Consider the following 23,869-nt stretch of genomic DNA (forward strand, 5'->3'; position numbering starts at 1 on the left):
TCTATTTGTAAGTTCCCATATATAGAGACGTAGAAAATTCCTCTTCTACCTCTATGGTCCTGTTCATAGAGATATAGAAAACTCCTCTTCTACCTCTATGGTCTTTTCCATAGAAATATAGAAAATTCCTCTTCTACCTTTATGGTCCTGTCCATAGAGATATAGAAAACTCTTCTTCTACATCTATGTTCTTGTCCATCGAGATGTAGAAAACTCTTCTTCTACCTCTATGGTCCTGTCCATAGAAATGTAGAAAATTTCTCTTCTATCTCTACGGTCCTGTCCATCCAGATATAGAAAATTCCTCTTCTACCTCTTCTACTTGTATAGTCTCGTTGATAGAGATGTAGAAAACTGCTCTACCTCTATGGTCCCGTTGATAGAGATGTAGAAAACTCCTCTTCTACCTCTATGGTCTTGTCCATAGAGATGTAGAAAACTCCTCTTCTACCTCTATGGTCTTGTCCATAGAGATGTAGAAAACTCCTCATCTACCTCTACGGTCTTATCCATAGAGATGTAGAAAACTCCTCTTCTACCTCTATGGTCTTGTCCATAGAAATGTAGAAAATTCCTCTTCTATCTCTATGGTCCCGTTGATAGAGATGTAGAAAACTCCTCTTCTACCTCTATGGTCTTGTCCATAGAGATGTAGAAAACTCCTCTTCTACCTCTATGGTCTTATCCATCGAGATGTAGAAAACTCCTCTTCTACCTCTATGGTCTTGTCCATAGAGATGTAGAAAACTCCTCTTCTACCTCTATGGTCCCGTTGATAGAGATGTAGAAAACTTCTCTTCTACCTCTATGGTCCTGTCCATAGAGATCCAGAAAACTCCTCTTCTACCTCTATGGTCTTGTCTATAGAAATGTAGAACATTCCTCCTCCTCTACCTCTATGGTCCTGTCTATAGAAATGTAGAAAATTCCTCTTCTACCTACTTTTTATGATCCTGTCCATAGTTTAAAAGAAAATTTCTTTTACCTTCATGGTGGGTAGATGAACTAGATGATGAGCCTAGAAGGAATCATCAGAGTGGATGTTCAGCGCTTCCCAAGCGAAGTTTGTAGTCATTAGTTAGGAGACAGCGATGCGTTCGATACACTACCTTCACCGAGTGGATTGGTTGAGCCGGTAGACAAAAACACTCAGCCATTGTAGTCAATACTATAGACACGTTGGCTAGAAAAGAACAGTAAGCAGTCGGTGAGGGCAGTTGGGCCATTACCCCATACAGACTTGTATTGTCAGCTAAGGTTGTAGAAAGAGAAGAGAGGAAAGAAATTTGGCAAACAGTCGCTCGGCTTGAAAGTGCAATCATTTGGATGGTCTTTCTTGGGCCTTTTTCATGTTTTAAGTTGGTGCAAGTTGAGTCATCGTAGGGTAGATACCATTGGTCATCGTGGAAGAGTGGATTGAAGGGTCAATCTTTGCGAGATCAAGGCAACAACATGGCTGATAGGCAGTCAACAGCATGGCGTGGACGTGGTCGCAGTCGTGTTAATCCTTCTTCGCATCATCAAGGAATGATGGAGAAATCGCAACGACGTGATCATCCTAAAATGGATAATCAGTATAGTCGAGGCCAGAGGGGATCGCGATCCAAACGTGCTTATCCTCATCATCAGCAGCAAGCAGTACCAACTTCTTCTAATCCAATAGCAACAAGCGATCAAGAGGCACCAATGCAACAAGCGGAAGAAAAACTACGACGAAAACAAGATCAATTCAATCAAAATGCGGCTACTATCATCAATGAATTAAGTAAAAATCAACCGTTGGAATCGTCCTCTGAAGAAGAAGACTTGGACGATACCACCATTATTCATCAATTATTTGTACGCTATGGCGATCATCAGCAAGAAATGGACAAAATGATCCAATATTTTCAAAGTTGTTGCCGTAGTGGCAGTATGACTTGCTTGATTTGCATCGGTGGTGTTCGCCATCAAGACGCCATTTGGACATGTCGATTATGCCAATGCATCTTTCATTTGGCATGCATTGCTAAATGGTCCAAAGAAGGTTCCGTCCATGTCAAGCCACAATTGTCAGCACTCTTATTTCCACAACAAGAGACAAAATGGTTATGCCCCAACTGTCGTGGCGAATATACAGCCAAGGATTATCCAACCAAATATTATTGTTATTGCGGTAAAACTGTAAGTCTCATTCAGCCATATTGCACCCAATTCCTTTCAATGACAAGAGGACAACTAGTGTCTCATTAGACCAGCTGATGTCCCATCGGGCCTACTCATGACTTCAACATTAAATCATGCCATTATTTCTACATGTTGACAGTGAGATAGACTGCTAGACATGCTAGCATACAGTAATTTATTATCAATGAATGCTTGCAATGATCCAATGGCTAGGCTAGTCTGCAATACAAGATTACATAAGTGTCCATGGAATGGCATCAATGGGCTACTGTAATCAGCAGCAATGAACAAATTCTTTTTTTTCAAATGTATGCCATAGTAGTGTTGCTACCTGTACAAATTCACTCGTCAGTCTTGAGAGTATCCACTCCCTTCTTAGATTAGAGTAAAAGGATGACTGTTATTGCTTATCTTGCATGATGATTCTGGACTTCTTTTTGAGATCACATAACAACCATAGACTCAATCAATTAATGAATTAATCAACTATGGACTATGCTATTTTCTGCGTAGACAGCCCTTAAGTACCATCGATTGCAGTCTGCACCAATCCAGTCCAATTGAATGAATTACAGTAGATTACTCTGTCTACTTTATACTTAACTTAAAACAACACAACTTTTCCACGCACGCTTTAAATACTCCATTTTATTTCATATTCGTTGTTGGCCCAACTTTTTGCCAAATGACATGTTCAATAGAGGATAAAATAATGCCTAGCCTGCTCCTTGTTTTCTTAAAGTGTTGATAGCGTTCCGCCTTCTTTAGAGAGTGCTTAATAACAATCTCATTCGTGATTCATTAATATTAGATGATTACAAATTATAGACCGATTCTCCGTTCCCACACTTGATGCACACTTTACAAACAATTGGAGGATGCTGGCCGTTTCTAAGTAATAGTGGCATTAAACTACTACATTATAAATAATGCTGTCGACCAGAAAATAGCATTAAAGAGGATACTTAAATACAAAAAGTACGATTATTTCTATTCTCCAATTCCAAAGAATAATTAATTGCTGCAGTAAGTAGTGTCGTGAATAACATTGCTTTATAAGCTATGCCAATAGAATTCAAAGTAATGCACACGAGTCCAATTGCTATATCAAATCAGATTTTAATGCAAACTCTAACATTAGAAGAAAATGTTAGTCGCTGAAGAAGGAAATACGCTAATTGATCTTACAGTAGTATCAGTTGCATACCTCCGTGCATAAATGCAAAATGTGGCTAAAGTATTGCTAAAGAATACTCATGATAAGTGCAGGATTAGATCTGCTCGTACCAGTATTTAGTCATAATTGTAAAATGCGGATAAAGAGGGAATTTCACAGAGCTTTATAATCATGATAGTGAGATGCCATTAGTCGATCTCCCAAGTTGAATTACTTTCATTCTAATAATTTATGTCACTAGTATGAATACAGGTATAAAAACTTGTATACGATTCGATTGCAAATCTGTATAGAGCATAAGATATACTTATATCTTTACACATACTTTGGTCTATCGGTAAAGTTAATATTATATTCAACTAGATTGATCCTAAATTCAATCCCTGGCTCGTACCTCACTCTTGTGGTAACCTATGCGAGCGTCTTCTACAGCCTGAATGCGGTCATCGATGCCAATTACTCTGCCATCCTGGCCCTTGTCCTCCATGCCCACAAATGGTAAAGTCTACATGTTACTGTGGTCAAGGGGGAACAACAATTCGAAGATGTGGACGTCAAGAATGGAGCTGCGGTCGGCCGTGCAATAAAATGTTAACATGTAATAAGCATAAATGCGCTCGATTCTGTCATTCAGGTGAGCTAAAGTAGAAAGTGATCTTAATCGTAACTTAGAATAAATCGCTTATCCTAATCAGTACCTGATTAGAATAATTATTAGCTTTACTTAACGAATTGTGGATAAACAGGATGTAAAATATTCAAATAATTATTGTTGAATAGGCGAGTGTCTGAAATGTGATGAAGTAGTGGAAAGATCATGTCGTTGTGGTAAAGAAGTTGCACATAGACCTTGTGATGAAACCGATTGGCAGTGTGATAAGATTTGTAATAAGGTTCTTTCTTGCGGATTCCATCGTTGTGAACGAATATGCCACGATAATGCATGCGGCAATTGTCCACGTTCAGGAGAGCGGAGTTGTCCTTGTGGCAAATCAAGTATGTATTAATCATGATTTTAATCATTACAATAAATAACCCTTCGCTGCAACTGTTTAATACTATATTCGCTCAATTCTTTTAGAATTTAATCTGCCGTGCACAGACGATGTTCCATCATGTGGTGATACCTGTGGTAAAATCTTAGCATGTGGTAAACATAAATGTACTGACAGATGCCATCATGGAGATTGCTATAAATGTCGACAAATGGTCACTAAAATGTGCAGATGTGGAAAACATCAGAAAAGCCTACAATGTCGTTTAGATTTTACATGTGAATCAAGATGCCAAATCCTAAGAGATTGCGGCAGGCACCAATGTAATAAAAGGGTTCGTATTCTTGCCAATTTATAAATATAAATTTATCTTCATTTGTCTTTGGCTTTATCTTTATTATGAAAGTGGTAGTAAGTATTTCGTTCATTTCCTTTTTTTCGGCCATGGAATGACCTTGTAACAGTGTTGTACTGGTAATTGCCCTCCTTGTGAACAGACTTGTGGCCGAACCTTGGGTTGTGGTAACCATAAATGTCAGACCAGATGTCACAGTGGACGGTGCTATCCATGTCCGCAGACTGTCGATGTTAAATGTTATTGTCAAGCAACTGCCGTCACTGTTCCTTGCGGGCGCGAAAAATACATCGATCCCCCGAAATGCAAAGAACTGTGCCGGTAGGAAGTCTACCTAACCTTATACTTTTTACACTTAGCATGTCATGATTTCACAAAAATGCATTGATTAAATTTCAATATTTCACCATCGGTAGGAAGTCTACCCGATCATACTTTTACACTTAGCATCATGTTTTCACAAAAATGTATTGATTAAATTTCAACATTTCACCATAAAGTTACCGAAAGCAGTGCTTGCTTATAGAGACTAGTATTCTTTCTAATCGCCATCAATTCGATAGTATTCCACCAAAATGTCATCATGAAAAGCGCGAACCGCACTTATGCCATTACGGAGAATGTCCTCCATGTCGACAAATATGTAACTTAATATTAAAAGACTGTGAACACTATTGCCCTGAAATTTGCCATACCGCTGTTGCCATAGTGCAGAAAATGACAGCGTTACAGGTACAGTTCGTTATAAAGTTTTACTTTACTTCTTGTCCTATACTGAAAGCCTCTGCCATGATAGATTACACGCCTAAAAAAAGGCGAAAAGCCAGTAACTCAATACAAAAGTAAGCCTTGCCTTCCTTGTGTTGTGCCAATAGATCGGTAAGTTGCGATTATAAGCTGCATGCAGGATTGCGTCCTTTGAAAGGGTATGCTATTTTAATGACTATCTTTGATAATTATAATTATAGGAAATGCTTAGGAGAACATGAGGTGGGTTTAAAGCTAGCCATCTTTGCTTAATTTGAATTAGCGATTCATCTAACTTTGGAGTATTGAATGAATATTACCGATCTGTTGTAGATCCAATCGTTTCCATGCCATCAGCTCAGACCATATTCGTGCGGTCGGCTATGCGGGCGAAGCCTACAATGCACGAATCATACGTGTAGCTTAGAGTGTCATATAGTCACTAATGCTCAAGATGAGTACAGTTCTGGATCAGAGTGCTTACAATGTGAAGAAGCCTGCCTCAAACCAAGACCAGATGGTTGTGACCATGAGTGTCCATTACCTTGTCACCCCGGTATCGATTACGAAAATTAATGATGATAACCTTGTTTCTAATACTGCATATATGATGCAAAATATTATCTTACTATTAAGTTAAATAAACAAAGGGTTTAATACTTTACAGGTGAATGCCCAACTTGTACACTATTAGTTAAAAGATGGTGTTTCTGCCGTTTAGTTCTTTTACATATCGAATGCAAGTAAGTATGCAAAAACTCTCCGAATATTGCCAATTAAAACTAATACTCTTATGTCTTAGCAGTTAAATATTAACTTTAGTTTATTTGATCTGTAGTGAACTAACCACAGCTGATGATGAAAAAAAATTGATACTATTGTCATGCAAAGGCCAGTGTCCGAAAACGGTATTAGAATGGCATAACTATGTGCGAAAGGACAAAAATTTTTACTTTATAGATAATATTTTTTTTTCAGTTAACGTGTGGACATAGATGCGCAGATGATTGTCATCCTGGTGAGTGCCCCAGCTGGACAACTTGCAACAGGAAAAGAACTATTCGTTGTGCATGTAAAAGGCTTAAAAAGGTATCATGCGTAACCGTAGATCTATAAATATGGTGGTGTTTCGTAAATTACTTTGTAGTCTTACTAATGTAATACCTGCTAATAGGCTGTAACATGCTCTAGCATCCCTCTCGATTATCTTCTTGATTGCGATGATGAATGTAAAAGAATTGAACTAGAAAAGAAAAAAGTAAGACTTGACTTAACTGCCTTTCTATAATAATATAAGTAGCTTATATTATGCTATATTAATAATAATAATCAATCGAACCTAACACCATCCGTAGCTAAAAGAACAGCAGATATTAGAGAAGGAGGAGCAATTAAGGAGATTAGACCAGGTTGAGTCTAGATGGATATTTAAGTGTTCTTGCAAACTTGACATCGTTAACTTTACTATCTTATAGGAAAAGCAAGATCAGTCACAACGAGAACCTGGTCGTAGACGGAAACGCAGAAAAAATCGAGACGCGCTGGAAGAAGATTCTAATGCATCATGGTCTTCTCGGCATCCTACTTTAGTTAACTTAATTCGAATTTCGATTATCGTTTGTATAATAGCTGCTTTTATTGCCTTGATTATAAGAAAATGAATGAGATTCAAGCTATGATATAGAACTGTAGTTAAACCGATATTAAGACGCAAAGTTCTACACTATATACTAGACTATCACTGTATTTCCCTAATACATAACTACTGTAATTAGCTGAAATTATTACAAGAATAGAATTACATCATCTGAATTTATTTGGGCTTGCCTATCTCCCTCATCAGTAAAAACTGAATCAATTTTTTATGCATTTATTATGTATTACTTGTAATGAAGATGAAGAGCAAGTAAACAAGCAGTATCTTGGTAAATAGGCTTTAGTACTAATTTATCATTCTAATGACAAATGACAACTGTGGGAAACAAATTCTTTGTTACATAATTCGTTGGGCTTTCAACTTAGAATTATTATCGAAAATGCTAAATTCCTCCTATTTTTATATTTAACCAATACAGAATTATTAATTATAATACTGCCATTTTATAAATAAAGAATTCTTTAAATGAAGGCGATTGCCTACATATACGTTCGTATTAAGGAACGTAGTTTTTACACGTTGTTATAGGGAATTGAAACTAAAGGTAGTTGTATTGTCAACAGCGATTTATATGATAAATGCAATAATGGTATTGCTGTACATTATTTATTGTAATTTAATTATAAGGACTATGGTCACAGTTTTCGCGATAGTGCGCCTTAAATATTCGTATTAAACTAGGGTTTGCGATTACATGTATTATATTGGTTGTAGAACCGAAACTACTAAAAATGTTTCGTTGCGTCTTTCCATACTCAACTCACGTAGAAAGGTTGTCAAACTTACTCGTATAATCCGCCTTAAGTTCTTTTATTTAAAATTGCATATGATGTCGGAGCCTAGAGAAGTTTAACAAAATCTCTGTGTGTGCCTGTATTAGGCCGTCCTATTACAATAAAAAACTACTGTTTCATTGAGTTATGACAACAATCAAGATAGAAACTCACTTTTAGAAATGAATCTTCAGTTAAGTTAAGCATATCTTTGAAAATCAAAACCAAGAGAAGTAATCGTTTATCTGCTCTTAAGCTATCTAAAGACATATAAAAGCTGCTGCGTATTTGTATAAGCAGCAGTACATGTTGATTATGAGAAAAAGACCGAGCCATTTTTGGATAATGCATGAATAGTACACACTCAGTAAAATCAAATGTTTCTAACAGCGAAAAGATCACACGAATCTTGCATATAGCAACATATTCAATTTAGGTCTGGTAAAGTATCGCTAATAGAAATCTCCATAATCAAGATTCAACAATTACTACAATAAGCAACCGCAAGCTTAGACAATATAAGTATCGTTCGACAGACTAACTATTGCACTAATCTACCATCTTGACAGATTAGTCAGTTATAAAAATGTTAAGAGAAAATTAAACTTCAGCAAAGGCATTTAGTCTCTTGCAAAATTTTACCATTTAAGGAATCTGACACAACAACGCATTCATCATATGCAACAAAGCCAAGAAATTTACAGCTATATTTTTATTCTTTCTATAGACCAGTAACTGTCGGAAATTTCTAAGTAAAACAGCAAGTAACTAAATTATTCAAGCCATTTAATCTAAAAAGGAATCAATGTAGATAGCACTTTATGGTACTACTTTAGTACTGTAAGGCTTATTGTGGATAAAATTGTAAATCATTTGGTAAGCTTGTTTAGGCCGATAAGTTGGCACTTGATGCCCTGCACCGCGAACTGTAAGGAAGTCAAGTTTATCAAAGCGAATAACATAGCCACCAACCTGTTTACCATTACTATCACTATAGAACCAAGGTTGACGAGGTTTAACTTGCTTACGATTTAATGAATGGACAGCCATCTGATCACCTAAGAAATTGCAAACCATGTCAACATCGCCATTATAGACTAATGCACGATATTTCTTCAATAATTTAGGATATAATTTGATGGCTGAGTTGTAAGTGGTCGTATAATGAGCACTAACAATGTTACTGCATCCACCCCATTTTGGCAAGTGGGGAGCGACATGCAATGCTTTTTGTACAGCTTTGATGTTTAAATAAGCGATAACGTGGACCGGTAATTGATCACTACCGAAGCTGTGATCGCCTACACTAGGAAATAATTCAGGATGAAGGTAGCGATATAAGATCTTAGCCTGAGAGTCCATGAATTTAGCTGGGGCACAACCTTCACAATCAGCATAAATATCATAATTATTTAAATCATTACCCATGATTTTTTGTGCTGCTGTTAGTGCTGTTGTGCAATGGCTATTTTTGGGATTATGGAAATTGCAACTACCATGAGTACAACAGTATTTCTGCAATTGTGACCAGATACGCTGGCCAAAAATGCCGTGATAATAAGCAAAATAGATCATTGTATCATCATTAAAGCGTGTATCACTTAAGCCATTGCCTACAGCGAAAGCTTTAAAGTTGATTTTAGAATCGTTCATTAATCGTACAGCCAAAGTTGGAATATAAATGCCTCCATAGCTTTCGCCGGTCACATAAAATTCATTCTTTGCAAATTCTGGAAATTTTTTAAAGAAAGATTTGAGTGCAGCGTGATTATTATCAGCGACAGCATCATCGTTCCAGGTATAATTTTTTTTCGGATTATAAGAAAAACCAACACCTGCAGGCGATTCCAGGTAGATGACGTTGGCGAAATCATTCCATGATGTATTACGATAAGTTAAATGTTTGCCATCAGTTTTCACACCATATGGACCATTCTCAGATAATAATGCAAGCAATGAACTACAACCTGGCCCACCGGTTAACCACAAAATCAAAGGAGCGGCTGATGGCTTTTTGCGTGATTCAACAAACCAGTAAAAAAATTTATTTCCATTTAAGGCGTCCAAATAGCCAGAATATTGCTTAAATTTGGGCTGATGTGGCACGCCAGGCAATGAAGTGATTAAATCGCCTTTCGGTGCTGCATCCACATAACTGCAAAACACCAAAACTGCTAAAGTAAGACAGATTAAAGTCTTCATCTTGGCTACCTCGGTATCTTCTCAACTTGGGAAGTCAATAAAGCTGCCCAGTTAATTAGCTAACGGTAGTCGAATCTTTTCATCATGCGGTAGTCATGGAATCATGTTATTGTCATGTGACTATGGGATTTCCGCCAATATTCCTGTGAAATGGAGGCAGCGACTCCATTAGCATATTCTATAGCATGCATTTCTGCACTCTTGCGTGGGTATGCTGATAGAAATTGCTGTCATCTAATTAATTCTTAATTGATCTTGAATGATATAGGAGGAAATCATACAATATGGATAATTACTATGTTTCAACAGAAATATGCTTTAAAATCCTCCTTAGGTAGCTTGATTTAGAGTTAGAATGATATTATTCGATAGCAATTCGATGATCGATACAGATAGAATGCTTTGGCTAGGTCGATTTTCTAACCATGAAGAACAAGCAGCATCTGCCATCTCGTTAGGCTTTTCTTCACCTTAATTCCTGAAAGGGTAACTGATATTGTTGTCGAACAATTGCGTTCAAGTAGACTATAATATAACTGATCTCAAGCTGAGAGTACCCAAATGTTAGAAGGGGAAATGGGTATAGCAATGCTTATACGTATGGAATTACAGTTTTATTTCAAACTGACGATGAAGCTGAAATGTTCCTTTATTATAGATTAGAGCTATGTATTTTTTAACTTAACTTTGTGACGACTGTCGAAATGTCTAGTCGTAGCAGGTTTCATGACTATTTGTCTATTTTTTTTTCCCCGGAATAGACTAGCGGATAAAATATTCAGGTGATAGATTTCATAGCAAAAGATTGGCGTTAATCAACACTATTCAAATTCAAATAATGATATAAAAAATAAATCCCATAAAAACGAAGTATAATATCATTCCAATTGAGGATAGCTTTTACTTGTAAACGATTTCGATGCCTAGACGCATCCGCTTTCATGATCATTACCTGCTAGAACTATTGCGTTGGACGAGAAATAAAGCAATTGATAGCAATATTGTCGTATCTATGGATACTGAATATACATGAGCAAAGGTGTTGAATCCTATCTTCCCACCTTCGATTCACTTTTGACGACTACTCATGAAGGCAAATACGAGAATATCCTAAATTATCATATCTTGACAATTCATGGTTGGTAAGTTTAATGGAGTCATCGTTATTCAAGAAACTTGTCATACCTAGATAAAATGGCGAATAGAGGTAGCACTAAAGCGGACCACTAAATTAGACTACCACAGCATGCAAGCACTAAAATCTCACATTCTGTTCATAGCAGCATAAGTAAGGTAGGCTAACATCCGTAAATAACATGGATTCTTTGTTATACAAATTCTCGAAACACTCCTGATAGATGCGCTCATCAAGGGGTAAATAATGTCATTTAATCAACTACCCCATCTAATTTCCGAATTATAGTAGGACAAGTAGTTTGCAAGAAGTATTCTCAGGTTGCATACATCTTATTCGGAATACCTTAATGGTGATGTTGATAGGGAAGAGATCGAAAGACACTCGTAGCTAAATCCAATTTTGTCTTAATATTATTTCAGTGCAAGCTTCATTACAAAACAGAATTTATTCACGACTTTTCAAGATTGATATACTTTACATCGAATTGCTCTAGTAGTATACGATAGAGTAAAAACGAACAAGTACCTTTTTGATTATTGCCACATACTGTTAGTATGCCATAATCAACAGACGTGCAATTCATTATCATACAATTACATTTATATGGTGTTGCCCTGATAGTCCATCTATCGAGGGATTACTTTGACTCTTTCGATTTTAAGTAAGTCATAATCGCTATTGCACTTTTACCATCTATTAAGTTAATCGATTAAATTAACGTTAACAATAATAATATACTGTAAATAGGTCGAAAGTAGAATATGCATTCGCACACGTTAAGAAAGTTCTCTTGATCTATTTCATACGAGTAATTTCAATGTAGAATCATGGTACTACTTTAGTACTGTAAGGTTTGTTATAGATAAAATTATAAATCATTTGATAAGCTTGCTTTGGCCTATAAGTCGGTACTTGATGACCTGATCCACGTACTGTTAGAAAATCGAGCTTATCAAAGCGAATAACATAACCTCCAATTTGTTTACCATTACTATCGCTATAAAACCAAGGCTGACGAGGTTTAATCATTTTAAGATTGAGCGAATGAACAGCCCATTGATCACCTAAGAAGTTGCAGACCATATCCACATCACCATTGTAAACTAATGCACGATATTTCTTCAAGAGCTTAGGATATAACTTGATAGCAGAATTATACGTTATCGTATAATTTGCGCTTACATCACCACTACATTCACCCCATTGCGGCAAATGATCGGGTATATGTAATGCCTTCCTGACATCGTTCCTATTCATATAAGCAATATCTGAGGGTAATTGGTTACTGGTGATTTTAAAGTTATCATCATCGAATTGGATAGGATAATTGTGTGGATATAATCGTTTGAGTAATGCTCTAGCTTGTGCGCTCAACGATGATGCACAACCATCGCAATCGGTGTAAATATCATAATTATTTAGATCATCATTCATGACTTGTCGAGCAGCAACCAATACTTTCTGACAATGTTTATCGGTTGGATTATGAAAGTTACAAGAGCCACGAGAACAGCAATATTTTTGTAATTGTGACCATATACGCTGGCCAAAGATACCATGATAATACGCAAAATAAATCATGGAATTATCATTTAAACGCCTATCACTCAGGCCATTGCCTACAGCAAATGCTTTCAAATTGATTTTAGAATCATTCATAACACGTACAACTAACGTTGGAATATAAATTCCTCCATAACTTTCGCCGGTGATATAAAATTCATTTCTGGAAAATTCAGGAAATTTCTTGAAAAATGATTTCAAGGCAGCATAATTGCTATCGGCCACTTGATCATCATCCCAGGTATAATTTTTCTTGTTATTATAAGAGTAGCCAACACCAGCGGGAGACTCTAGAAAAATGACATTGGCGAAATCATTCCAAGAGGTATTACGATAAGCTAAATTTTTCCCTCCTGGGCCAGGATTAAAAGGTCCATTCTCAGTCAGTAAGCCAACCAATGAACTACAACCAGGGCCACCATTTAACCACAAGACAAGAGGATCACGGAAAGGTTTTCCTTTCGACTCTGTAAACCAGTAATGCAATTGATTGCCATTGCCACCATCTAAATAACCAGAATACTGCTTAAAAGTTGGCTTATGAGGTAATCCAGGTAAAGAAGTGATTAAATCTTCCTTTGGGGCTGCATCAACCTCGCATACAGCCATTAAAACCACTATACTAAGCCAAAGCATGATAGCCATGATGAAGGATTGTCGATATTCTCCTTGGCTACGGGCCTGGAAATGATGCAGGGTCGAGCAAGGATGTTATGTATACCTTTATAACACGCTCCCTATAATACAGTATTTATGTATAGCCTGTCCGAGTAGTTCTATAGCGAAGTGTGAATCTGCGCCGGAGCGCTGTCCTTCTGTCTTTCGCGTCTGTCACCGTGACTCAACCATTTTCAAGGTGTTCAAGTCTAGTAAGGATACTTAAACAGCTGATAATCAATAGAGTTTACTATTGAGTTTGTTTTACAGTCTTTTATTTAGACGTTGAAGAGGCCTTCTAATTTGAATGACCACTCAAACAGCTCATAATCAATATAGTTTACTATGGATTGGTTTCCAGTCTTCTTGTGAATAGGTTGAAGGAGATGTTCTATATAATCCAGCTGTTGCAACACCACCAACTGAAATCAAGATGGCTTACTATGGATCGGCATCCAGTCTTGCAGCGAGTGGGTTCAAATAACGCAATTAATTAGTTTACTAGACATGTTAGAGCTCAAACTGCTTATAATCCGTATAGCCTAATATGGCTCAGCTGCTAACCCTTTCGTGAGTGGGTTCCAAAAAATGCCCTATTGCTGCAGTCGGAGCTCAAAAAGCTCATATCGAATTTACTTTTGCATTAGTTTGCAGTCTTGTATTTCCACGTTAAAATTAACAGTTTAATTGCGTGGTGTACACTATACATGCTACAAGATAGAATGATTTTGTCATAATCAATATAGCCTACTATGGTTGGCTGCCAACCCTTTCATCAGTGGGGTTCAAGTAGGATCAAAGAGGTGCACTACCTCTGCAGATGGTGCTCAAACAGCTCATACAGGATTTACTTTTGCATTAATTTGCAGTCTTGTATTTCCAAGTTAAAATTAGTAGTTTCATTACGTGATTTACACTATACATGCTACAAGATGGAATGATGATTTCATAATCAATATAGCCTACTATGGTTGGCTGCCAACCCTTTCATCAGTGGGGTTCAAGTTGGGTCAAAGAGGCGCACTACCTCTGCAGATGGTGCTGAAACAGCTCATACAGGATTTACTTTAGCATTAATTTGCAGTTTTGTATTTAGATGTTAAAATGAGCAGTACAAACTTGTGATTGCACAAGATGGAATGGTGATATTATGGCTTGGCTAGAAATTGCATTCAATTTAATTTCATAGTGTTATTTCTATTACATATAAGAGCATATTGTTGAGGTTTCAAATATATTTAAATTGCTAAACAAGTTGTACTGAATTCGTATTATATATTAATATTATTCAATCCACACAGATATTTCAAATTCTGCACAACATATACTGTAGCAATGATAATTATATAATTATTAGCCAAATTTATACATTATGCAAAACGTATAGGAGCACTCTTTACATCTTAGTTTGTCATCCTATGCAGTAATGTAAAATATAGAATACCAATCATTCTATCCAATGTAAGTACGGGTATACTACAAGGCAAAATAACTTATCTTTTGGTATAAAGATTGGATAGAATTGTATTTCACCATGTTACGTCCATAGCATCGTCGTGGTCTGTCATAGATAACATCTATAAGATATAAACAAGCCAGATTACTTTACAGTTAGTACTGTAATGAATGAATATAGGTAATTTCATTGAAAGTCCACGCAAAAAGTATGCGCTCATCATTGATATGAACCTAATGCAAGCTGTTATTAGTTGTTATCGTCATAAATGAACATTATTATAACGGAAGGCATTAAACGTGGGCTATAAAAGCCCCCCTCGACATAAAAAGGGGTTGGGGAGGAATGTCTTATTTCATTAAAATGCTACGCATAAAGTATAATCCTTATCAACATGAATCGAATACAAGCAGTTATTAGTTTATCATCATAGATTGCTAAATTAAGTATCAATCAGCCAGAATCAATAAAGCCAGCTTGATTGAAGTCCAATTTTACCATACTATCGTACACGAGCATGGCCAGTTTAGGGCACTACCTTAGTGCTATATGGCCTATTATGGATGAAATTATAGATCATTTGGTAAGCTTGCTGTGGTCTAAAAGTCGGTACTTGATGACCTGATCCTCGCACTGTGAGAAAGTCAAGCTTGTTAGCGCGAATAACATACCCTCCAACCTGTTTACCATTGCTATCGTTGTAAAACCAAGGCTGACGAGGTTTCACAACTTTAAGATTGAGAGAGTGGACAGCCCATTGATCACCTAAGAAATTGCATACCATATCCACGTCACCATTATAAATTAAAACACGATATTTTTTTAACAATTTGGGGATTAACTTGATTGAAGAATTGTATGTTGTAGTATAATTAGCACTAACAGCATTACTACAATCGTTCCATGCTGGTAAATGATCGGGTATATGTAATGCTTTTCTGACATCTTTCCTATTCATATAAATAACATCAGGAGTAACTTGATTATTACTCATATAGGGTTCATCTAATCGGGAAGGATAGAGTTCTGGATGCAGTCGTTTGAGCAATACCTTTGCCTGCGAGCCCATCGATGATGAACAGTGAAAACAATCAAAATAGATGTTGTAATTATCTAAATCATCATTCATAACCTGTTGAGCTACAGCTAATGCTTTCTTACAATGAATATCACTTGGATTATGAAAGTTACAAGAGCCACGGGAACAGCAATATTTCTGTAATTGCGACCATAGATGTTGGCCAAAGATACCATGATAATAAGCAAAATAAATCATGGAATTATCATTTAAACGTGTATCCATTAGACCATTCCCTACAGCAAATGCTTTCAAATTGATTTTAGAATCATTCATAGTACGTAGAACTAACGTAGGAATATAAATTCCTCCATAACTTTCGCCGGTGATGTAAAATTCATTTCTAGAATATTCAGGAAATTTATTAAAGAAAGATTTTAATGCAGCATAATTACTGTCGGCAACTTGGTCATCATCCCATGTATAATTTCTCTTGTCATTATATGAATAGCCAACACCAGCAGGTGATTCTAGAAAAATGACATTGGCGAAATCATTCCAAGATGTATTACGCAAGGTTAAATGTTTACCGTCGTAGCTGGGCATAAAAGGTCCATTTTCCAGTAGTAAACCAATAATAGAGCTACAACCAGGCCCTCCATTTAGCCACAATACAAGTGGATCACGTAAAGGTTTTCCTTTAGATTCAACAAACCAGTAATGCAATCTATTGCCATTACCACCATCTAAATATCCAGAATACTGCTTAAAGGATGATTGATGAGATAATCCAGGCAAAGAAGTGATCCAATCTTCCTTAGGTGCTGCATTCCCGGGATGCAATGTCGTTGTCCATAAAATCATCGCAAAGCAAAACAACATCGCCATGTTTACGTCGTTGCCACCTTCGTTGTAATTTGAAAGATTGCGATCTCAACCAGGCAATTCGATATTTTATCAACTATTTAGACTGTCTGCTTTTCGTTACCAAGCATTAAGAATTCAATGATGGTCTAAATGGATAGAAAATGTCTGTAAGAAGATTTCTGTTTGGCATCAGTAGCAGACTAGTAGCAGTTATTGTGACTTTAGAATAATTATGCAGAAATGGATACTGGGCAAGAAGAAAACTGCACCATGATGGTCATATACTACTGTCGTAATGGGTAGTTTTATACAGTATGCTATAGTAATACCGTTCTCGGATTCGATAGCAGAGATGCTGTTTTAACATACAGTTAAGAGTATAGATGCCCGTACCCTCGCTACTGTTACTCGTTTTCTATGGCAATTTGTTGTTATGGAGTCCAGTATATTTTTCACCTTTCAACTTAGTTTAAATTAGTCTGCTTAGAATAGACTTTGCAAGCTCTGAGCACTCTTTATTAGCCTACTTAGCATAAACTTGCTTAAATAAAGAGTAAAGATAATAAGACAGCATTAAACAGATACCTATACAATAGCTATTAGTCAACCTACTACTGCTCATTTTCTATGGCAATATGTTAGTACTGATTATTAGCCTGTTTAGAATAGGCTTGGAAGCTCTGAGTACTGTTCATTAGCCTACTTAACATACGAGTAGACTCGTCTAAATATAGTGCTAGTAAGGACAATTAGATAGCATTAAAGTGTAGAAAGTATTGATAACAATTTCATAGCTACTAGCTACAAGGACTATACTGTACTACTTGCTTTCCATGGTAATCTAATACTATCGAGAATGCATGCAGTCTGTTGCAAAGTTTATTCAATTACAGTAAGCGCCTGCTTCCGTTATAGATTTAATTTAACTTTATGACTTGATAGTATTCCCTCTAATTAGACAAGACGTTTTCGTAGACTAGTTTAAAAGAGGCAAGTGGAAGACACAAGATGTATACGTACATTTACATGGACGGAATAATACTCATAAATCTGCTGTAGAGTGAATGTACTATTTATTCTTATTTCAATTGCGTACGATCGACGGCTACACAGATCAAGATCGCAAATTATAATTTGAAATAATAAAATAATGCCATTGATAAATTTCCTACGATGTTGAACAATGACGTATTCTTCATATCTTAAGGTAAGCTACAATACAACCTTTAAAGGAGAGACACTAGACTACAAGCTCTCACTATCGCAACACGTGGATATGGGTAACTAACCGTTAGCACTTTATGTAGAGATATATTCCACGTTAAGCTATGAAATAATGTCCTATTTATTTCCATCTTTGTAAAAAATCGGACTGACGAACTATGATTAATATAAGGTACCATATCAGACAATGTCTCATGCTTCGATAGGTTTCTAAATTGGCTTTATTGAAACATTGTCCCATCGTTAATAGCATAGGCAAACAATCGATAAAATTAACTGAAACAATTTGAGCGACAACTCTACGGTGTTGAGTCCATCATAAAAATTTCATCGTACCGAAGCACCATCGACTCAATGGTGTTGCTACAGAGTAACTCTTTTATCATATGTAGTAATACCAGAAATTAATTAACTCCATACGTGAGATACAATTTAAAATCAACTGAATTTATCCTGTGCTTCCTTAAAGAAAATAGGAATACTTTCAAATCATGAGCTTAAATAATGAACTAGGCATCAATTAAGCGTGGAAATACTTTTTAGTTCGGTAATAATCTTCAATTCCATATCAGCATACGGTCTATACCTTACATTAGTGTATCCTAATAATAACATTACATTATTGATTGATGTCTATACGAAGGCTAACATGATCATGAGGTGTACAAAAGTAATATGTTCATGACACAATCTGAGATCAGTAGGCCCAAGATTGGACATGATGATATTCGAACAGTCTACAAATAATTCTGATATTATCCGAATAAAGTTATACCTTCCAATATTTATGAGAGACCGAAACCAGCATTTCCATTGTTAATTGCATAGAGTAACCGTTCTTTAAGCTTTGCTTTACTGGAATAATTACATAACATTAACACGTTGAAGCATGTATGAGAAGTCGGTAGCCTAAAAATCATACATAGAAGAAATAAAATACCTGTCATTTACACTTTCTATTTACGAATAGTCCTACGACCATTACCGGTATAAAATATAGAAATAATTTTACCTAGTAGAATCGTCACCATTTTTAATAACGCGAAACATAATTTTTGATAATCCTCCAACTGGTACGCGATCACTACCAGTCGTAAATTTTAAGAATTTACGTTTACTTTCTTCATCGAAAGAATGTACTACTTCCCAAAGATCCCTGCCATATGACATTTTATAAATAAACCGTGAGTAGCAATATTTGTACTTTATATGAGCACTATTTTCAATTACTTGACTAAGGTTGAATCTTTTGTTAATCCTCCATCATAATATGTAACTCTTTCTAGCTCATGAAAATCTAAACACTTTTCCTACATGATATCATTACATAATAAAGGATTAAAAATTAGTAATACGATGAACAGTTTACATTTATCTTGAAGAATATCCTGCAATCATACCTTACTACCGCATACAAGCATATCAACTTCATCAGGTCGAAACAAGTATTTGAGCAAAGAATCCTCAGTTACCATGTTGAAACCCTTTTTGAAAGCATCAAACTATAAAGAACATAGCACTTAGTTTTATATCATAAGGCTAACTAATTAAATAAAGAGTTTACCTGATTTTTGACCGAATTTGTTAATAGAAATTCCGTGTAAAGTCTAATAAATTCCTAATACAGTAAAAATATTACATTCAGTTATTGGTAAAGTAATAATGTAATCATCATAAAGACTAAAATTGTTTTCCTTCCAACCTCCCTGTTGTTCTTATTTACAGAAATTTCACCACCATTCTCCACAAGATCTACAGTAACTGCATCACCAAATACGTTTGTGTAACTAATTTTAAAAGTATACATGAAGTCATTTTCCACATCGCCTTCATAATTTAATAAGTTTACCAAGCTTTGCCAAATTTCCTAATAAACACCAACATAGATGTACCTATTACATACCAGGCTATAATAATTTGTACTACGATCTTTATTAATAAAGGATATATCGATTGAAGTATACTACTATATTCATACTGGAAAGCAATCACTTAAGTCTTCCAAAATTAATTTCTGCCCATATAGTTTCCTATACAAAGCCATAGGGAAGGTAACGTCTAAAATGATGCCATTGTAGATAGCTAATCCTACAAGTATACCAACTAGCTTATATTGTGCATCTGTTTCATAAGAATCAGGTGTAAACCAATAAGTCCCAGCTTTTTCATTGTACCTAAACATAGCTTTAGGAAATAAAAGCAAAGCGGAAGGTTAACAATGCTTAGATTCAAGGAAGACATGATATTTGATGTCATAGTAATTACCATATTCTGGATTAAAAATTTCCTGATTGATAAGTACGAAAAATTCCTTGGAAAGTCCACCATCGTCTACACCTTCTTCTCCGACAAATTTAATTCTCAATTGTTTTAATAAAGCACTTGGATTATCATCTGAAACATGCTCCAGCTGTATAATAATATTATATAAATAAAATAGTGTTGATTTAATATTATATAAATAAAATAGCGTTGATTTAATAAATATGTTACAAATGTAATATTGAACAAATGTATCTGCCACTATCGATCAGGTTTAACACTATAGCAACGTAACGTAACATTCATAACTACTGCTGTTGACGTACCTGCCATAAAGCATCTTCAATAAGATGATCTCTACGAACACGAATTATTAAAAATGGATTAGGTACATCACGATTGAGTAGGCTTAAAATAATTGCCGCGCCAATTTCGTCATTCTGTCGTAAACGACAATCCAACGAAAGATACTGCGTTTTATTAAAGGGCATAATAACGCAAGGAAAGTCCAATAAACATATGTCATTAACAGTAAATCTTCGATAATCGTAGCGAGGATCGATTGCATCACTTAATGCCTCATTATAAAATGCACTAAACGTAACGATTGGGCGACGGCAAATAGCAGGATCAATATTAAGTAGTCTCTGTAGCTCATGATGTCTAATGTCTTGTTTTCGACGAAGCCCACCAACGGTTCTCATAAAGACGCCAACTTGATCACTTCTTGCATCAGCATTGGCGGTAGTACTAGCTTGATTTGTTACTATCTCAGAATGAGCAAGGTTACTTTGACGTGTTATACCGCCTAAGCAGTTAGCCAAATAGAGCATGTCTAAGTTGTATAAGATGTTGGATAGAGAAATATCTATCGATGTCAGTATATCGGTATCTGAGCATGCGAGAATATTAACGACGGTACATGTTAAGTATTGTTGTAAAGAAATAACAAGTTGAAGCATTTGCGATTCATTAAATTTTGCCCAAAAGCGTACAAGTTCAGCTTTTGCCGGTAATGACAAGCTGCGAACTAATTGACAAAGTCTTGGTAAAACATTCTCGAAATACTCTGGACTTTGTAATTGTGGATTTTCGTATACTATAATAATTATTGACATTAACAATTGATCGTCAATTCCACCTTGTAAGTGTTCCATTAATCCATTGGTCGCAATAAATAATCGCTCTTCAACAGAAGAATGGAAGTGGTCAGAAAGGATAGTATAAATCTTTCGAACATAAATAATGTCTACAAGTTCCACGCTGTCACCATTTATACAAAAGTAATTCGATATTGACTCTGGAGAGGAGAAAATATCGGCAATTACGGTATTTAAGGCGTCGTAATTATTACTTTCTTTACACTTAGCCGCAGTGCAGGTAAGAAAATGTTCTGTTGCCTCTATAATATGACATAGTAATGAATCAGCCAAATACATTAACAATTGATGTTATAATTTCACTGTAGCAGACAGTAACTCCACTTCTACAGGTGCATGGGTCAATAAAATAACTAGAGTATAATGAATTAATTATTACAGATATGCACAGTATCAATTCGGTTTATTGTGTGCTAATTAAAAAATACTGCAGTAACATCTTTCCATGGAGTTATTTGACTAATAATTCATCACTGGCCAGACTACTGTACCATGTCCATATCAATAAATTGAAGATATGTCAACAGTATTTTTACTGTCCCATAATCACTGAGTTAGTTATATACAAACCGAAATCTCTACATATTTTCCTTTTCTTGTTGTCTAAAACTTGATTATCAGAAGTACTGCAATCATCACTATTTCCTTCCCTATAATGAGAAATAATAGAAGATATTTTATAAATCAATTAAAATTATTATCCTGACCTTACAGACACTTCGATTTGACTTCAAATGAGAAAATATGAAAGTTGTACAGTACAAACGGCATATTATAATTAGTGATATAATGGCTGTACGAAATCAATCGTAAGTTATTTTATCGTTTGTTGCTCACAGCTACTTATAAAGCAAAGACGGCTGATGTCAGTACGACTGTGACATTAAGAAATGCTTCATTAGCAAAGTCGGCAGATCTTATATGAATTAAAGTTTAACTACCATTAAATTCGCGTACTATAACCTTGAATAGCGATTAGTAAGTAAGCAGATCATTGGCCGTTTAATCCTCTTACATCGAAGTATCGATCAAACCTATGCTAGACTTTGATTATATGTACTCTTGCCAAAACAGCAAGACTGTAGCTATTCTTATTTAATAGTCATCAATTTTACATGAAGCCATTGTGCTATGTGGCTTGATTAAATGTACGAGTATATGATGTTTATAATTTATTAATAAAGTATTAACTCATCTAGATGCAGAAAAGTTGCTTCCAATCATGGCCCCTAGCCCACAAGAGGGAAGTAAGAGTGCAAGGATGAAAATGAAATTAGCCAGTTAATTTATTGCTGATGCTAAATTGAATAATATCAATGTTGGCCATCTCGATGTGTAAAAGTTGTATCCAAGCATGATCTCTAGCACATAAAAGGAGAAGGTACTGGAAGGATAGATTAGAACAAGTCAGTTGATTTATCACTGTGGCCAAATTAAATGATGTCAATGTTTCATCAGTGCTTGTGTACTACCCAGCCTACTTTTCATCCATCCTTTTGTTATCATCGAGTTGCTAACAAAGTACTACCATCTAAGTTTAGCCGCCGCCAATGTGCTGTTTACTAGGCAAACTTCCCATTCTTTTTACTCAATTGTTGTAATCACATCGAAAGCTGACAGTTAGTACATGGTGGTTTACAATATCTTATTTGTACACCATTATTAGTGTAAACTTTGCCTAGCAGATTGATTGAATTTATTCTGTCTGCATTACATTATTATCAGGTGCATGGATGAATGTTGCTGAAGGATAACAAAGCTGCATCCTATAACTATGATTTTGTATGATTGATAGGATGGGATCGCAGTTTACCCAGTAATTTTGTTATTGATCTTACTGCACGTATTAGTAATATGAATGTTAATCCAATTTATAATAACATCGTATACGCATACAATCATCCATCCATAGTTTATGTAGATGATTTTTTTATATATACATTCTGTTTATTCGTCACAACATCAAGCAAATGGATGATTGCTATTGAATACCAATGAATGTTGATGAAGTTCCACCCTATGATGGAAATTTTCTAAGTTTTCTATGCTAGAATTGCAGCTTAGCCGATCAAAATCTGTTGTTTATTTTTCCTGTTTTTTATTATTATGATCTGTTTTCTATTCCGTTGGCTAGTACATCAAGTTTATATGAATGTTAATAAAGTTACCCCACACAACTGCAATTATCTACGATCCTTCCGGCAATATTTAATCCAGTAGATATGAATCACTTTTTTTACGGTATGAAAGGGTAATATTGAGCGATAAGATTAGTATGGGTTATGATCAATCCTAACTCTACTTAAACATGGGAATACTAATGATCTTAGCAGCAACTTATATTGACAACATCATCAAGCCGTTCAATTGAACATTGCAATTTCAACGCCGGTAGAAAGCGTATGGATTGATCCACCATAGCTATACCTTGCAAGCACATTCTACTCGCATG

The 23,869-nt window shown here is 35.6% G+C and overlaps 5 protein-coding genes across 5 annotated transcripts; 1 reads left to right on the top strand and 4 right to left on the bottom strand.

Moving 5' to 3' along the window:
- Positions 1 to 1,686: 1,686 nt before the first annotated feature.
- TRIADDRAFT_32641 (uncharacterized protein) lies at positions 1,687 to 6,556 on the top strand (the record flags this gene model as incomplete). Its single annotated transcript, XM_002117478.1, has 12 exons — positions 1,687 to 2,163; positions 3,707 to 3,977; positions 4,124 to 4,339; positions 4,425 to 4,672; positions 4,803 to 5,014; positions 5,257 to 5,425; positions 5,490 to 5,572; positions 5,662 to 5,683; positions 5,774 to 5,996; positions 6,108 to 6,183; positions 6,279 to 6,348; positions 6,419 to 6,556. The coding sequence occupies 12 exons, from the start codon at positions 1,687 to 1,689 to the stop codon at positions 6,554 to 6,556; spliced, it is 2,205 nt and encodes a 734-aa protein (XP_002117514.1).
- A 1,531-nt stretch (positions 6,557 to 8,087) lies between these two features.
- Positions 8,088 to 10,072, bottom strand: TRIADDRAFT_64355 (uncharacterized protein; the record flags this gene model as incomplete). The annotated part of the gene is made up of 1 exon (XM_002117517.1): positions 8,088 to 10,072. The coding sequence occupies one exon, from the start codon at positions 10,070 to 10,072 to the stop codon at positions 8,690 to 8,692; it is 1,383 nt and encodes a 460-aa protein (XP_002117553.1). The 3' UTR covers positions 8,088 to 8,689.
- Positions 10,073 to 12,035: 1,963 nt separating this feature from the next.
- TRIADDRAFT_51073 (uncharacterized protein) lies at positions 12,036 to 13,382 on the bottom strand (the record flags this gene model as incomplete). The annotated part of the gene is made up of 2 exons (XM_002117518.1): positions 12,036 to 12,478; positions 12,599 to 13,382. 2 exons carry the CDS (start codon positions 13,380 to 13,382, stop codon positions 12,036 to 12,038), a joined length of 1,227 nt encoding a protein of 408 aa, XP_002117554.1.
- Positions 13,383 to 15,412: 2,030 nt separating this feature from the next.
- TRIADDRAFT_32645 (uncharacterized protein) lies at positions 15,413 to 16,768 on the bottom strand (the record flags this gene model as incomplete). The annotated part of the gene is made up of 1 exon (XM_002117519.1): positions 15,413 to 16,768. One exon carries the CDS (start codon positions 16,766 to 16,768, stop codon positions 15,413 to 15,415), a length of 1,356 nt encoding a protein of 451 aa, XP_002117555.1.
- A 2,012-nt stretch (positions 16,769 to 18,780) lies between these two features.
- On the bottom strand, positions 18,781 to 21,375 carry TRIADDRAFT_32725 (uncharacterized protein; the record flags this gene model as incomplete). The annotated part of the gene is made up of 9 exons (XM_002117520.1): positions 18,781 to 18,904; positions 19,008 to 19,151; positions 19,226 to 19,299; positions 19,396 to 19,497; positions 19,560 to 19,613; positions 19,698 to 19,862; positions 19,974 to 20,179; positions 20,261 to 20,405; positions 20,584 to 21,375. The coding sequence occupies 9 exons, from the start codon at positions 21,373 to 21,375 to the stop codon at positions 18,781 to 18,783; spliced, it is 1,806 nt and encodes a 601-aa protein (XP_002117556.1).
- Positions 21,376 to 23,869: the final 2,494 nt, after the last annotated feature.

Source organism: Trichoplax adhaerens, genomic scaffold (genome assembly GCF_000150275.1).
Source record: "Trichoplax adhaerens TRIADscaffold_25 genomic scaffold, whole genome shotgun sequence".
Taxonomy (NCBI): domain Eukaryota; kingdom Metazoa; phylum Placozoa; class Uniplacotomia; order Trichoplacea; family Trichoplacidae; genus Trichoplax; species Trichoplax adhaerens.